This window comes from Lethenteron reissneri, chromosome 43 (genome assembly GCF_015708825.2).
Source record: "Lethenteron reissneri isolate LAM-NWPU_2019-01 chromosome 43, ASM1570882v1, whole genome shotgun sequence".
NCBI lineage: Eukaryota > Metazoa > Chordata > Hyperoartia > Petromyzontiformes > Petromyzontidae > Lethenteron > Lethenteron reissneri.
Genome location: NC_083821.1, coordinates 11,150,105 through 11,167,884, shown reverse-complemented (window position 1 = coordinate 11,167,884; position 17,780 = coordinate 11,150,105). Strand labels below are relative to the sequence as shown.

The following is a 17,780-nucleotide window of genomic DNA, read 5'->3' as shown; positions in this document are numbered from 1 at the left end:
AAGGGTCATAAACGGAGTGGGCGGGGCTAGTGATGTTAATGTGAGAAATTAGCATGTTAATGGCAGATCCGAGGACGACCTCCGAAAGATTTCCGTCAAGATTTAAACGTTGACTTTCCACGCCTGCCTCCTCGCCTGCCCACTCATCCGTCATTGATGACCCGGAAGAGGAGGGGGAGGGTGGGCTGAGCCTCTCCTCCTAACCGCCCCTTCCCCCATCATCTCATTGTCATCTTCATAATCGTGGTCTTCTACCGTCAACAATAAAGATATGTAAAGTTAATGTACTATCTATTCGTGTTTTATTATTTTATTGTGCAATGTACTGTATTTCATTCGTGTTTAGTGATGAAACAGGTAACTTAGTTAACCTAGGCCCCCTATACTCTACCAACCGCGGATTTGCCTACCTCTCTCTCGCGGTTGTCGAGGGATTGCTGCATTAGAAGTCTGCCTTGTCCACTCGCTAAAGGCAATTTCTGGATATTAAATGATAATTATCAATTTGCACCCCCTCATAGAACAATGAGTAAAAATAAGGTTAACCCCCTGGTTCACGTCTGAACTAAACAATCTCCAATAAAGCTACACAGCATGAGCCATATCAAGGATATCAAATCCTCCTGAAGGAACAATAAATGTCGGAATACTTTGTAAATACGTGTACAGAACAAAAACATACTAAAAATCTAAATACTTTAAACAATTAAGACAGCCCCGAAGACAATTCCAACACATTTTGGTCTGCATTAAACTTCCCTCAGAATGCCACGACTCATTCTTCTATTCCTTGTCTATTTATAAATGGCAGTGATATTTCTGGTGAAAATAGTATTGTTGATTATTTCAACCAAGCGTTTTGTTCAAGCAGCGAATATCTTGGAAACAAGTAATCTCTCATCAACTAATTTCACTCAACCCTAATTATTCCACCTTTTTGTCTTGCTTAAAAACATTTGCACTAAGAGAAGTAAAAACAATTATGACTAAACTTAAGCCCTGTAATACTGCTGAACCAAATGTTGTTCAAATATTTAAAAAAATGTGACAATGCTGTTTGAGTCCCCAGTCCACCATTCGTTAAATGTGTCAGTGCATTCCAACTCAATACCCTGTGAGTGGAAATTTACATTTGTCCGTGTTTATATCCAGGGAGGGATTCAAAGAAATCGTCCACTTACCCGCCCATCTCTAATCTCTGTATCTTGTCTAAAACAGAAAAAACTAGGCTTGAGTACTCACGCCACTGCCAGGGTCCACTGTTACCATGGTCGGCTACGTAAGGTGCGAAATAAGTTTAACATAATATCTAGATTTGAAATTTTCGTGACATACATACTTTATGAAGAAATTAATTCCCATCTCCATGCCAGCGCCATACATCTACAATAAAACAATTATCATAGAATTCTAGTGCTGGCACAGAGATGGAGTTCATCTCTTCATAACAGTGGAGTGTGGCCGTGGCCGCCAGCTGAACAAAAACCGCCTTAGACAACTGACCCGCAACATAGTGTGATGGAAACTTAACCAAACATTAATCTGGTTTTAGTTCTAAGCATAGCACCATTACTGCATCACTAACAATTTTGACAATATGCTCAGCTGTCTTCGTAAGCTTGGCGAAGGGATTTATTTGAATGGTAAAAAACAATGTGTAAAACTGGGCAATCTTTTCTCTGACTTCGTTCCACTCAGCAAAGGCGTTACATGAGGTTCTATGCTCGGTCCTATTTTGTTCTCAATCTATATAGATAATATAGTCATCTCATAACATGTATGCTAATGACACGATTCTCTATACCTCAGGATCTTCATTAGTTAATGTACAACAAAAATTACAAGATGACTTTACAATCGTATACCAAATATTAATAAGCACTGAAACTCCACCTGAATGCAAAACCCCCAAAAGGTGTGAATTTTCTGGGGCACTTCTCTACTATAGCTCAGAGGCATTGCACGTTGTCCATAACCACCCTCTAAGGTTCAATTGAAATTGTATCCTCATACAAGAATATTGGCATCTGGCTTTCAAACCTCAAAACAATTTGAATAAATAATAAAGATCCAGACTTTGTGAAGAAACAAATCCTGTTTCTCATCTTTACACGGAAACATGTGATGGCTACTACCTTTATGCCTATCGTAGAATATGCTGACATCAAATACAAATCAATCTCTAAAACCATTTTACATTTGCTAAATCCTAGCTTTCATTCTGCCTGACATTTTATTTTACAAACTAATTACTATGATCTTTAGTCCAAGACCGGTCAACTCTGAATTTTAACTTGGAGGGAGATGCAATGGCCAAGTTAATCTTGATTGCATACACCTTTTATATATGTGTGTTTGCGCAGAGCCAGGCAGTAGCTTTATCATTTGCAGAATGCAGTGTCCTCAGACCGCCACCATGCTTGGTTCGCAGACAGTCTTCAACAATGTGTCATCGTCTGTCTTGCACCATAGCTACAGTTCACCAAATCTCAAAACTTAGATGCCCCACAACACTAAAGTGCATTGTAACAAGGGAAAAAATAAATTCACGGTTCTCAGTCATTCCCTGTTAATGCCCCAAATACCTGGAATTCCATCGTTTCAAAATTGTCAATGGTTTCCCTCCCATACAAATCACAATGATGCACTAAGCTGATTTTTTTTAATAACTCAACTTGAAATTGCATTTCATATATATATATATCAGTTTACAATAACCCTATATCTTAATAATTGTTTTTTTACCCTTCTATCTGGCAACAAAACTGACACCTTTTTACAAGGAGTCATGTTTGCATAGACCACAATACCTGCAGTCATAATGCAAACAAAAAACATAACTCTGATATTATGACTGCAGGTATTGTGGTCTATGCAAACATGACTCCTTGTAAAAAGGCGTCAGTTTTGTTGTCAGATAGAAGGGTAAAAAACAATTATCATATTTTTACTGGCAAATGAGGTTCCAATGGTGTAAACCCTATATCTATTTAATGTTTCTGTAACTTAAATTGTAATTGATTTATGGTCAGTCTAAAAATAATCTACCCAAGCCAACTTGCAGTATGTAAGACAGCGAATTATGTTTGTGCACTTGAGACATTCGTAAAGGCGCCTTACAAATAAATGTAAACTATTATTATAACGTTGATGTCTCGTGCGACAGTTGTTTTTTTCCGATTTATACTTGCTTAATTTCTGTTAATTATTAAATTTACCTTTGTCATACTGGTGACCCAAGTCACTCTTGCATTGGAACCATCCTTATCTGGAGTTCCCACCTGATTCAAACTAAATCAACTTAAATCGTGGAAACAAACACATGTTGAACATCCCTGATGCACCCACAGGTGCATAGTGAATGCCTCTGGTGCCTGAATACATCTTTACATGGGTATTCTCACCCAGCAAGAGCCAGAACCCCAAAAGGCACAAAGCACAATACAAAGCCCGTCCTCTTGATGGCCTTGACCAGATTAACCATGTACACGTAAAATCAAAGATTTCCATTTACCGTTATAGACCACAGGGGCAAGCTGCTGTTAGTGATTGGGTACTATAGCTGGCAAAGCACGCTATGTTTGATTGTCTTCCCAATGTTATTATTCAATATCCTATCAGTTACTCCGATGTTGACCTAGAAGAAGTATAATACAGGTTTAGATACTGATGTCAGGTATTGAAACTGGGTAGCCAAGATGTGTGCTAACCACTGCACCACCATGCCCTATTATATACAAACACACACACACAACCCACACATGTAGAACAGACAGTAATGCATACATTCACCCACTATTGTAATCGCAATAACATAGTTTAACGTCTCACTGAAATCCATCACTCACCTTTTTTTAAATACCTCACTGGTTATATATAAAAAGCAGGATACTATTCGGTAGGTACATTCATAATGCTTGTTTCTATTGATATTCATGCTTTGGCAGAAGGAAATACACTATCATATTTGGCTTCTGATACAGGTCTGTCATGTACATTGACACACAGTCAGTACTCTAAATTATACTTAAAACATTTAATCCCAAGCCTGTGGTGCATAATCTCTGCCTTTGGTTTCTGATACAGTAAGACTAACTGCAAAGCAGCCACCTGTGATACCTGCGGGTCTACTATAGTATTTCAATGGGCCAGGAAGTGCAAAATTAAATCCTTGTACATGAAAGGGCTTAAACACCCGTCAATTGGCAATGGTAATGACTCAACACTCCAATTTAACTTGGAGCAGTAAGGTGCATTTGACAGTCCACTTGGCTTGGATATTAACTTCTTCCACTATAAAAATGACGAGACAGCGGACCACCTGCCTGTTCTCATGGGCGGGTGTCCTTCACACGCCACCTCCATCCGGGTGTGGGCCCTGAGCACAGATGACTGGCCCATCGAGCCCACCCTGGAGGGAGACAACAGAGCCCCATGCCCGCTGCTTTATCTGCAGCCCCTGGGCTCCGTGACCAGCCCGCCAGCCTGGGGCCTCACTTCTGGGCCCTGCTCAGCCACTTGTCCTGACCAAGCTGGGGCAGCCGAGCCAATCTGTGCCCGACTGTCCCCGATGACAGCCAGCGATGGCTCAGAACAGACCGCCATTCCCGCCATCTCGCTCAACATGGAGCCCGACAGTGTCACTTCAAGCTGCCCTGGCACCATGCCGGCATGGTGTGAGCATGGGGGTGTGGGTGGTGCACATTGTGCAGAGTCTTGGTGGCCTCTCCACTGCCCATGTCCTGCCTTGCTCACCTGTTGCGGAGCCACACACACACCTGGTGGATCATCCAGAGAGTCCGTTTCTCGCAAGGTGCTGGAAATCGTGGGCATTGAGTGTGCCGTTGTCGGGTAAGGGGGAGGGAGGTCTTGCACGGGGTGGCCGGGAGAGTGTGGTAGCATCGTGAGAGCCGCAAGCCCATTGGCCAGCGTGACCGGAGTAGTCGCAGCAGTTGGAGGCGACGTGCGCGCCACCGTGCCCACATTCCCTGTGAATGACACCCTCACACGTGCGGTCACCGCTTCATCTGCCTCGTCTGTGCCCGGGTCTCCAGAGGGACTGGCAGCGAAGACCGAAAACTTCGTGTCACCTGGTGTAGGTGCCCTGGAAGTGGGCTCCTTTTGAACGTAGCCCTCCGCCCGTAACCTTGCCTGGCGGTGCAGCTCAATGATCGCATCCAACTTGTCCTCAATCACTTGCACCTGCAATGTAACCATAGAAAATGGTCTCTCTTCTTAGCCTGATGCATTGAATGCAATAGGTGCTGTTTGTAGTCATCTGAAGAATGGTGTGGTGGTGCATGCCTGTGATCCAGAACTTTGCAAGCAAGGGTTGGTAGATCATGTAGATCTGAATGGAACTCCCATAACCACAGGGTTATGGGGTGGCTAGATGTCATTATAGTCAAACAGTTAATGAACCCATCTGTGCAGACCAGGAAATTGAGTGAAATATATATTTTTTTGCTGTTTTTTTTTACTTGCTTGATCTGATGCAAACAACTATTCAATGTCATTGGACCTCCTTTACCAGTATCAAAATATAATATTTTACCCTTACTGGCAATAAAACAGTTGTGTTGAGATGTTAAAACACCAAACAGGAACCTTTTGCAAGCAATCATGTCTGCATTAACTACTTGTGGTGAACATGCAAAACAAAACAAAAATATGCTTTGGTAGTATATGCATTGTCTTTGAAAGTGATTGTTCCACACCAAGACAACTTTCTTTATAGCCTCGTCTCCAAAACATGATCTGGTAGTATATGCATCAAAGACAATGCATATACTATCAGAGAATGTTTTTTATGCGCATGTCCACAACAATTATATGTGGTTAATGCAGACACGATTTTTAGCAAAAGGTTTCTGTTTGGTGTTTTAACATCTTAATACCTCTTCTTGGTTCTTTCGGTAAAGTCACGTAGAAGGGAAATAATAAAATAATAAAAATAAAACATTGCATACAATTCTCACGACGTTTCGGCCACAATGCAAGCAGCCGTCCTCTTTTTTTAAATCGAAATCTTAATACCTGTTTTATTGCCAGAGAGGGTAAAACCTATGCTTATAACTATGCAACGATTACTTAGTGTGTTTCCAAAGATTCCACCAGCAGTGTTTTTTTATCTGGGACGTTAAGCAATATTGGGTTTAATGAAGCAATTCTTTCAGCATGTTTTATGTTTGGGCGCGTGAGCTCAGAAATTCATGGAAAAAAAATCAATGATACAAAAACCAGGTAACATGCGTGGCGTAAGTTTTCATAGCTCATTTTTATTTAATTAACCACAGAGAATAATTTCTGAGGATGAAAACAAAATTACTTGCCAAATATCCCAATGCAAGACGCTCATAATAACAAGTTTTTACACTTGATGTTACTTGATGTAACTTCCATGAATGAATGAATTACATAATTTGAATTACAGGAAAACCTCGCTGAATGAAGGAGGTTATATTCCTGGAAATTGCCGTGTTGGGGAAAAACAACGTTCGACAAATAATAGACCTGATGAGAAATAAAGGGTTGCATTTCTGGGTAAAAAATGATTACTACTTTCCTCTTTGTTTCTAGAATTCTACGCAGTTTCTGCTCTTATTTTTGCAATAAATGATGCTGATATTACTTTCCATTTCTTGTGTGTGTACACTCTTTCAATTTCAGCTAAACACAAACTCCCCTCTCCATTACTCTTCCCACACCATGGCACCTGCACCCAACGCTTGTCCACCCATACACAATATCACTTGAACGTTAATGATAGGCCATCTAGGCGTCCGTATGACTGACGTCCTAGATGAGTGGACAACTAGATGCATGCGGCAGTGTGTGCACATCTTCGTTGCGCATGAGCATGTTGAGTACAGTATTTGTTACATCACCACAAAAAAACATCCATGGCAAATACATCTTTCTGACAGTCGATTAAATCACACCATAGTACCTTCCAACGGATGCAGCACTCTCACTTCTTGCAAGCCTATCTAACAACTATGTTAGTGTAGGGGTGTCAGGGGAAGGATTCCCACCAATAGGAGGGTTAGTGGGAGGGGTAATCGAGGAGATATAAGGGGAGAACGGCCAGGAAGAAGGGGCCTTTGGCGGGAACGAGATTGGGATGGCTGGGGACAGGTGTGGATGGGAGACAAGGATTAAAAGACGAACCCCCTGCAACCTTGTGTCGGCTCTCCTTTACATTAGCAACGTCAAACCACGTACAGCCGAAACCTCACCCACGTGTTCCAGAAAGCACTTCAAGTAAACCGTGCACAGCTTAACCACGTGTTTGATAAAACTGCGTTCGGTGAGGTTTTCCTGTATCATTATTTATGGCGGTATTCTGAAGGTTTAAATCATCAATAGGCTAAATAATGAAATTATTCAAAATCTTGTTATTTAACCGAAATATTTCTCCACAACTATGGCTGTCGCCTGATGAGACTGCTTGTAATTACCGGCAAAACGTCGTACTCAAATGGTAAATGTTGTGGGTTTACTCTCCAACACATCGGTGTTCTGAACTAGTAACGAATTGGCATGTTTTGTTTACGTTACAAACCTTACTAATTGACTGTCAGGTGGTGGTGGATATAACGACACATTTATATTTACGCGATATAATCCAAAAACCTCCATTATGGATAATATTGGTTGCGAAAGCCTACGTATTAAACTGAATAATGAATCTTACTTTGGAGCTTTCATGACTGCAGGAATTACTCTTTGGTTCTTTCGGTAAAGTCACGTATAAAGATAAAATAATAAATTAAATACTAGCATACGACGTTTCGATTGCAACACAAGCAATCATCCTCAGGTATGAATGAAATAGAAACACAAATCTAGTATACTTAGAAATGGAATGTAATACAACAGAGAGTCGGATAACATAACAGTCAACACCCTACCTGGTTGATTACATTCTTCCTGAGAATGATAAATTTGAGAGAGAGATAAAGCACAGAACCAGAAACATATAGACAGACATATAAGCAGACAGATATCACGGAGATACATAGAGAGATAACAAAACATAGGCACACAGAGAAAGCCATGTCTCTGTGTCGAGGCCTTAAATAGAGAGAGGGGGCGGGGGCGGAGAGAGAGGGAGGGGCTAGAGAAAATTAGCATGTCAATGAAAAGCACGATGCGGTGCGAAAGCTTGAAAACTAGGATACAGGGAGAGAGACACACTAAATTTAATAACCTAGCAAAATATCGAAATGTAATGTAATGCAACACAGAGTCGGTCAACACACAATTAACGCATAGCCTGGTTGATCACGTATTTCAAAGATTGCTAAGTTAGAATTTAAGTGTGAAATTTTAAAGAGAGACAAGACACAAACATGAGGAACAGACAAAGGCAGAGAGGGAGAGGGACAACAGCTGAGACACAGAGCAGAACATAAGAACGATAAAACGAGTGGAGACAGAGAAAGTACACTAAATCAAATAGACCTAGCAAAATTTCGAAATGTAACGCAATGCAACACAGAGGGTCGGTCAACACACAACGCATAGCCTGGTTGATTACGTTTTACCAAAAATTGCTAAATTAGAAGTTAAGTGTGAAATTTGAAAGACACAAACACGAAGATCGATAGACCAGCAAGGAAGTTTCAAGTTTGTCTTTTTCTCTCTCTGGGTTTTTTGTTGTCTCTCTCTGCTGGTCTATCGAGCTTCGTGTTTGTGTCTTTCAAATTTCACACTTAACTTCTAATTTAGCAATTTTTTGGTAAAACGTAATCAACCAGGCTATGCGTTAATTGTGTGTTGACCGACCCTCTGTGTTGCATTGCGTTACATTTCTAAATTTTGCTAGGTTTATTTGATTTAGTGTACTTTCTCTGTCTCCACACGTTTTATCGTTCTTATGTTCTGCTCTCTCTGTGTGTCTCGGCTGTTGTCCCTCTCCCTCTCTGCCTTTGTCTGTTCCTCATGTTTGTGTCTTGTCTCTCTTTAAAATTTCACACTTAAATTCTAACTTAGCAATCTTTGAAATACGTGATCAACCAGGCTATGCGTTAATTGTGTGTTGACCGACTCTCTGTGTTGCATTACATTACATTTCGATATTTTGCTAGGTTATTAAATTTAGTGTGTCTCTCTCCCTGTCTCCTAGTTTTCAAGCTTTCGCACCGCGTCGTGCTTTTCATTGACATGCTAATTTTCTCTAGCCCCTCCCTCTCTCTCCGCTCCCGCCCCCTCTCTCTATTTAAGGCCTCGACACAGAGACATGGCTTTCTCTGTGTGCCTATGTTTTGTTCTCTCTCTATGTATCTCTGTGATATCTGTCTGCTTATATGTCTGTCTATATGTTTCTGGTTCTGTGCTTTATCTCTCTCTCAAATTTAGCATTCTCAGGAAGAATGTAATCAACCAGGTAGGGTGTTGACTGTTATGTTATCCGACTCTCTGTTGTATTACATTCCATTTAAAAGTATACTAGATTTGTGTTTCTATTTCATTTATACCTGATGATGATTGCTTGTGTTGCAATCGAAACGTCGTATGCTAGTATTTAATGTATTATTTATCTTTATACGTGACTGAATAATTAAATTAAATGATTCACATTTGAGAAGTTACATGTTGAAAAATATAGATGGTACTATTTTGGGAGTGGACCAAAAGCATTAAATGTTTCCTTCGCGCTGCTTACAACAACAAAATATTGTGGCTTTAAGTTTTCACATTTTTGGAAGGCTCAATTTGGCTGCATGGTGACCTCATGACACCGTTTTTCCATCAAATTCCCCGCATGTATATAGCCATGTCCACCCAGCAGCAGCAGCTGGAGCAGCACCATCAGGTTTTACATAGTTCATGGCATCAATTTTTGTTATATTGGCCCCATGAAATCCTCGACCGACCCTGCCCACTCCTCAGGTAGCCCCGCATTTTGGCTGTATCTTTTATTGAGCTTGGGACACCAGAACATTTAAACTGGGACAAGATCCCAATTTTCTCAAAAGCTTCACAACACTGGGGCAACCTTTTTGAGGCTCGGAATGTCTGGGCCAAACCAGGACATTCGGCAGCTTTAAAATGGCTGACACTGTTGTCATTGAAAAGTGCAATGGATAATTGATTAATGGACTCGTTAGAAATGTTAATCGATAACAACGTTCACCTCTCGCCCCGCACCTGCTTCTCGACACGTGCCACGCGGCCCAGGAGACTGATGTCGTCAGGCGGCTCCCCTCCATCCAGGCTGGACCCCTTCTCCTTCCACGGCCGCTTCTCCCCTTGGCTCTGCCCACGCATGCCCACAATCTGCTCCACCCTTGAGTACATGAGAGGCAGACAGCTCCCGATTAGTTATCGGAGCGGTACGCGCCGACGCATACTGTCAAAGCATCCATTTGAGGCAGGCTACTCTTGTCGTTAGCCACTTCTGGAAACTGAATATATGTATCAGTATTTGCTTTAGCTTGAATATTTATTTAATCAAATTTGCCTATTCACCCTCGTCAGCCGTTTTTCGACTGAGGGCTGGATGAAGGCCGTTTGAGGCAGAGGATCTGGTTGTTAGAAGCTGCAATCTCTTTCCATCCCACCAATGATATATTTTATCATCCAGAGTTCATCACTTTATCTCCTCATCTGTAATGCTTTCATGCATGTGCCCCCTTGATTATTTTGGATCTACTTTGTTTTTGTTCAACCGTGATACTTTCTGCAAACATGCCTTGTACAAATGTATTAACTGTGCACTCCACCTGTCCCGAACACACTGCCTGTTATGCACACTCAGCATTGTCATCAGCCATGGTCAAAATACCGCTAGTTGAAGGCCTCTCCAAGCTACTGCCACCTCTCACAATCCTACAATGTAGTAATCCACTTGGCCCCTCAGATCGGGCCGATTTGGATCACTCCATTCGGTGGACGACCTCGTGGATGCTTTCATTCCTTGGCTACCATAGTGCCTTACTATCAGCCTAACTGTAGGCACAGCTCCTGGGACCATATCTCATGCCTCAGTCCTGTGATACGGTTACATTCGGATGTTTTCCAATCCCAGTTTTCTATACCGTACTCTGTTAATTAAGGGTGTTAACGATTAATTGATTCATTCCTGTTCTTAAGCTTGTGTGACACTTGCATCAGATCGTGCGCGTATTGTGTTTCCGTGGATATTTGTGGTATCTAATGGCCCCTCGTGACCCCTACAGCCACAGTAGGCTCTTTTATTCACCATGTAAAAAAACATGTAATGGCATGTGCAAGGTTATGGCCCTTTTGTCATTTCACTGCAAAAACGAACACCTCCCCATTCCAAAGGATTCATGGGGGTAATGTGACCATACCTCACCTTACTGGGTCAGTGTAGATTAGTGAAGGCATGAGGGAACTTAAATGTTGGGATCATTAAACTACATTGTAGAGTATATGCATTCTGCTGTGCTACCCTCTGCTGACACTGGAGTAGAATACATTTTCTCAATTCATTGATTGTATTTGGGCTGGTGGAGGTGAAGCACTGGACACCTGTGGTTCATTGTCGTTTCTTAATGGACTTGCGAGGGCCTCGACAGGCACTCCCATGCAAGCTGGCTCAACGGTGATCACGCTTACGCACTCACTGGGCAGTTCACATACCGAGTAAAGAACGGTCTGTTGAAGCCACTCCCCACTTCATTTACACTCATCAATGAAGCTATACTTCCCCCCACACTATGGAAGTTGGGGGTGTCTGACTAGAAAATGGTCCCTGGTGATTATTTGTTGGATTACAGACAGGATTCTACTCAACCGCGGGCAACTGAACCGGTACCGAGTCTACTGTTTTTTGCGTAACTGTGTATTCGAAGGTGATGAATGAAAGACTCATAAAGACCGCGATTTTTCGTCGAAAAATGTGCGTAGCGTCTCTCGGTGATATATTAAAATTATTGGGAGTGTCTGATCACCCACGAAACCCTCACAGTGGCTATGTCCCCGACTCTCCCTGCTCCTCCTGTTCCTCCCAGACCAGCGCTGGTTGTATGGGGAGGGCGGTGGCAAACCTTCCCTGTAGGCTCTTGATGCGGCTGAGCATGTCAAGGTGTCCGGCCGAGTACTGCTCGATGACGTCCTTCACGTCATATGGTCGCAGCGTCTCTTTAAACTTCTTCTTGGCGACAAGAAAGTGCATTGCTCTGATGGGGGGGGGGGGATTAGTGGCAAGGAGGAAAGGGTCGTCTTGTGTCACACTCCCACCACACACACGGACACACACACACTGACCAAGAAGGTTCACTATTGTGCTGTATAGCTTTCCAATGTGTTTTCTGGTTTTACTGCGTGTTTTTACAGCACGATATATCCGATGTTGAGGGAGGAAGTGAGCTGCTCAATTCAGTTCCTGAATAAGATCCATAGAAGCAAAATGTCAGACATGCCAAACAATACATGGTGCAACCCAAGAACACATCAGAGAGCTATACACACCATATCTTCATTGAATCACTGAGGGACTATATTGCATGCTTTTTGCGACCACAGTGTCTGTGCACCAAATGGCAAGTTAAGTCATCTTCCAACATGACAATGCCAGACCACAAACGATCCTAAGAACATCAGAGGTCAATTGCACAGTTTGGCTGGACTGTGCTGCCCCATTCATCATGTAGACCAAATCTAGCACCCTTACATTTTCATCTGTTCAGGCCTGTGAAGGATGGCCCACATGAGCAACATATTGAGAACTGCACTGCGGTACGGGATTATGCTTGCAAATGGTTACGGGATACGGATGAATCGTTTCACCATAATGAGGGATGCTGGCTTCGATTCCACGTTGGTCTACATGTATAACAAATAAAAATAAAATGCTAAACAACAATTATGATATGCGCCTGAATGAATGTCAATACGTTATCGAAACGATAAAATTATTTTTAAAAAAGTAACACTAATTTTTTGGGGCTTACTTTTTTGCAAATTTTTAGTTTTATTTTGGAGGATGGGTCGTAAGTGAAGAGTGGCCTTCGGTTCGCTGGAGATTGACTAGCGGTGGGGTAAGATAATCAGAAGAACATGGCTATTTGAAATAATAAATTCAGAAATGAGAATGAACTTTGATGATGGACTGAACAATAATAGAAAGAATTGAGGAATTCAGACTGCTATTGTCTTGTCAGAAGAACGCCACCAAATGGCAATCCAGCAAAGGCAATGGCAAAGCTCATAGAAGGAGAAAGTAGCAGAGGACGACCGAGAAAAATACGTAGTGACATAGGGGAGGAGGAGGCACGAAAATAGAGAAGGATGACTATGGAAACCTCAGCAAGAGGTGGTTTATGATTGCCAACAGTGGAGGACTGCTGCTGATGCCAGAGGTTCGTGGACCCAGCGGCCTCCATAAAGGGGCTGAATAGGGAAAGAGGTATGAGATCAGTCGGAGAGATTATGGTGCATAAAAATGTTCGCTTTATAAAAAGTTTAAATTCTCATGCCTTGGGGCATGGGTGGGGACCGGTAACACTGCTGTGAGAACATGATACAAGCAATGAATAGCAAGATTTGAGAAGTTTGCTGTTGATGCTGCCGGGTCAAACTGAAAATAACCCAAAACGTTTCTCAGAGTCTGTAAGCGTCTCTTGAAGTGAGAGAAGTAACCGCGTGTTCCACCAAAAGGTAATTGTATAGCCCTATTTCAGTCTTTGGTCAGGAAAAGGTTTCCCACACGTATTATATTGTAACTGCTCGTACGAACCCTTCATTGCACGCACCTGATGGCACGAATGACGGCCTTCACCGCGTTCGGTGAGGTTTCCTGTATCATTATTTATGGCGGTATCCTGAAGGTTTAAAGCATCAATAGGCTAAAGAATGAAATTATTCAAAATCTTGTAGTTATTTAACCGAAAGATTTCTCCACAACTATGGCTGTCGCCTGATGAGGCTGCTTGTAATTACCGGCAAAACGTCATACTCAAATGGTAAATGTGCGTTTACTCTCCAACACATCGGTGTTCTGAACTAGTAACGAATTGGCATGTTTTGTTTACGTTACAAACTTTACTAATTGACTGTCAGGTGGTGGTGAATATAACGACACATTTAAATTTACGCGATATAACCCAAAAACCTCCATTATGGATAATATTGGTCGTGAAAGCCTACGTGTTAAACTGAATAATTAAATTAAATGATTCACATTTCAGAAGTTAAATGTTGAAAAATATAGATGGTACTATTTTGGGAGTGGGCCAAAAGCATGAAATGTTTCCTTCGCGCTGCTTACAACAACAAAATATCGTGGCTTTAAGTTTTCACATTTTTGGAAGGCTCAATTTGGCTGCATGGTGACCTAGTGACACCGTTTCTCCATCAAATTCCCCGCATGTATATAGCCATGCCCACCCAGCAGCAGCAGCTGGAGCAGCACCATCAGGTTGTACATTGTGCATGGCATCAATTTTTGTTATATTGGCCCCATGAAATCTTCGACCGATCCTGCCCACTCCTCAGGTAGCCCCGCATTTTGGCTGTATCTTTCATTGAGCTTGGGACACCAGAACATTTAAACTGGGACAAGATCCCAATTTTCTCAAAATCTTCACAACACTGGGGCAACCTTTTTGAGAACATGATACAAGCAATGAATAGCAAGATTTGAGAAGTTCGCTGTTGATGCTGCCGGGTCAAACTGGAAATACCCCCAAATGTTTCTCAGAGTCTGTAAGCGTCTCTTGAAGTGAGAGAAGTAACCGCGTGTTCCGCCAAAAGGTAATTGTATAGCCCTATTGCAGTCTTTAGTCAGGAAAAGATTTCCCACACGTATGATATTGTAACTGCTCGTACGAACCCTTCATTGCACGCACCTGATGGCACGAATGACGGCCTTCACTGAGGGCTCGAAGTCCTGAGGGGCCTCATCCAAGAAGCAGCCCGATTCCTCAGAGCCGCCTTCCAGAAACACTCCAGTCTCTGAATAGATGGGGCAGCCCAAATTCACACAAAAACATGCGGCAAGTCGGGAACGAGGTAAGTTTGGACCACGTAGGCCTTAACATGGTGTAAGGTGTGCATTTGTGTGCAAGTGTGGCCAATGGGGGATGTGGATGGGTGCAAGGGGTTGGTAACCCCTCAACCTTAAATGTAATTACCACTTAACTATGTGGAAAACATGTAAGCTTATGCCGGAAGCCCCCGGGGGGACAGGCATCTATGTCGTCTCCTGGCCAAACCCAATTTGTCGGAGCCAGGAGGCTGAACCCGCACCCTGCATCGGCGAGTCATCTCAGTCAACCCATGGCATCCGAGTCTGTTCCCTGATCTCCTGGCAGCAGGCGTTCGACACTTCACGTGGCCTTAAAGTGCATATAGCTTGGCACAAGCGTCGTGGTGACATCACAGTTACTTAGTGGAGAATGGCGGTTGTTGTTGTTGTGTGCGTGTCGGTGATGTGAAGCAGTATTGTAGCTATCAGTGTGCAGGCATTGCGACTGCAGCAGATTCCACAAGCCAAAGGTGTGAAGACACTGAGCTTTCGAGTGGTGGTGGGCGGGCGCATTCAAACCACGCAGCGATTAATGCTTGGGTCAATGCATTGAGCTACAACCTGAGTAACCCACATTCAATTCACTGACATCCATGTGCTCACTACCAGCAATCGGCAACAGTCCGTAAAGCTAAACTGGAAAACGTTGCATTTCCTAAGTGGTGTGTGGATGTGTTTACAAAGATGTGTGTTAGGGAGGGTGCTTGCAAAAATGTACCTTTCTGAAGTAATGCCTGCATCGGCTTTAAAAATTTAGGCATCCTGGGTTTAACCAGGCTGACTTGTGCAAGAGGCTTCCAAATCCTTTTAAAGATCTGGACACATTCCGATCAATGACCTCCTCTCGCAGGCGATGGCTACTTTGGCTGGGTCATGTAGCTGCATGTCAAGCCACCACACAGCCCAAACAGCTTCTGTGTGCCGTGCCGGTTTCATTAGGTGCTCACTAACAGCACGTTCCCCAACAGCACGTTAAGGCTATACGGGGGGGGGGGGGGGGGGTCTTTGTCTTTGTGTGGCAGTATGTTCCGGTCAGCACTCAAAGAGGGTGAGCAAGGCCCCCACCCACTCAGCCCTCACCATGCGCGGAGCGTGCCCCGGGCGCGCGTCCCAGCCGCAGGCTCGTCCGCCTCCGCGCTCGCTCGCCCAGCCCCAAGCTGTGGCTGCGGCCCTTGGTGGTGGCGCGGAGGGGATTGTTGTTGACCACGTCGCTGTGCGCCGGCGTGCCGAGGGGCGGGTTGGGAGGGCCCCCCAGTCCCTGCACGGAGGAGTCGGCGCTGTGAGTGCGGCGTGGGGGGCCCTGTGCCCCCCCCGGGCGGCTGCGCATGAGCTGCGTGACGGGGCTGGAGAGGCGCTCTCGGAGTCCGACCTTCTGGCTGGGTGCCCGGGGCAGGAGGAGTCACGCACGGGGAAATAAGGGTAGGTTTCATACGTTGGCGTGGTTTCTTTTTTTTTGCGAAGTTTTAATAATACGACAAACGTAGGGCGAAGACTGGTTTTCCAGTTTCAGGTAAGCGGTGTTTCCAGCTCGGTGAGTGTGTAGTTAGACCAAAATAACAAGAAGAGACATTTTTTGTTCCAAATTCGGTATTAAAAACGAGAGACGGTGGTCCTGAATAAACAACGTCGTGAAGCAGTCCTTGAAGAGCCGCATGCAGCTCTGGAGCCGCAGGTTGCTGACCCCTGAGCACATTTCTATGACGAGAACATTTTGCGTATTTGCGAGTGATTCCACGTTTGTACTAAGCATTCTGTGTCAGTTGACGATGTGTATGTAATACTTGGTCAATTGTCTAGTGACTTTGAGGATTTTTAGAAGGTCCATCTAGAGGCAGAAATAAACTTTACAAGGTTCGTTTGACAACTTTCCAGGATTAAGGAGTTGATTCTTTATTCGGAGCAAGGTGAGCGTTAAATGAGCCGAGTGTTTTTTTTTCCTAGAGAGACCTTATAGGCTTTCGAAGGGTGGATGATGTCTTCTAAGGTGCAATACAATTCACGACAAAAAAAATTCGTCATGAAAAAAACTATAAAAGCGCTGTATGCAAACAAAAATGGTACAACTATATAAACGTGCAGCCCTTTGTGAATCCACTGCTGAATTAGGGCTGACACCATGCGAATTGTGGGGGGTTATTTGACCATACTTCACACATCAGTACAGGTTTAAGGTGGAATGCATCGATGTTGGAGCATATGACTACAGTACAGCAATAGCTATATCGCCTGGAACCTTGCCCTGCAGCCTCTCACCAGCTGTGGTGGTGTCCCTAGCAAGCACCTTCCAGTTGCAAACCAGCTTAGCTTCTGAGATCCGATAAAGTCGGGCTCATGCTGGTTGATCTACTTATAGGTGATGCAAATATATGGTACAAAACTCCTCTTATCCGTAACCCTATTATCGAAAACTCCTATTTTCTGTGGCCCTATTTCTTCCTATTTGCAGTTATTCGCGATTGTACCCATTAAGCGTAGCGGAGGGACTTCCTAATACTTTTTTTTAGATTCTTTCACAAATAAGAGGAGTTTTGAACAGCAAATTACTCCGAATACCTGCCCGGGAGCTATTCAAATATAGAAAAAATAAAAATGAACGAGTGACCACAGACACAAATATACAAGACACAGCAACAGACAGGGAGACAAAGACCCCCCCCCCCCCCCCCGTAGCTTCACCAGACTGTTGGGGCAAGTGCTGTCAGCGGGTAGCAGCACCTGTGACGGCCGGCACGGTGCACCGGGTACTCATTTGAAGCTGAGTCGACCTAGGGGGGAGGCC

General features: G+C 43.6%; 1 protein-coding gene across 2 annotated transcripts in view; it reads right to left on the bottom strand.

Moving 5' to 3' along the window:
* LOC133353301 (potassium voltage-gated channel subfamily KQT member 4-like) overlaps window positions 1–17,780 on the bottom strand; it is a 107,296-nt gene that overhangs the window by 23,119 nt on the left and 66,397 nt on the right. Inside the window, exons 10-14 of one of the 2 annotated variants that reach the window (XM_061569425.1) lie at window positions 16,082–16,377; window positions 14,823–14,928; window positions 12,021–12,152; window positions 10,156–10,294; window positions 4,779–5,202 (exon numbers count right to left, since the gene is read on the bottom strand). In XM_061569425.1, the coding sequence (XP_061425409.1) occupies window positions 4,779–5,202; window positions 10,156–10,294; window positions 12,021–12,152; window positions 14,823–14,928; window positions 16,082–16,377 (1,097 nt within the window). Of the gene's footprint in view, window positions 1–2,873; window positions 5,203–10,155; window positions 10,295–12,020; window positions 12,153–14,822; window positions 14,929–16,081; window positions 16,378–17,780 lie in introns of those variants that run through there. The other variant, XM_061569424.1, reaches the window with a different exon arrangement.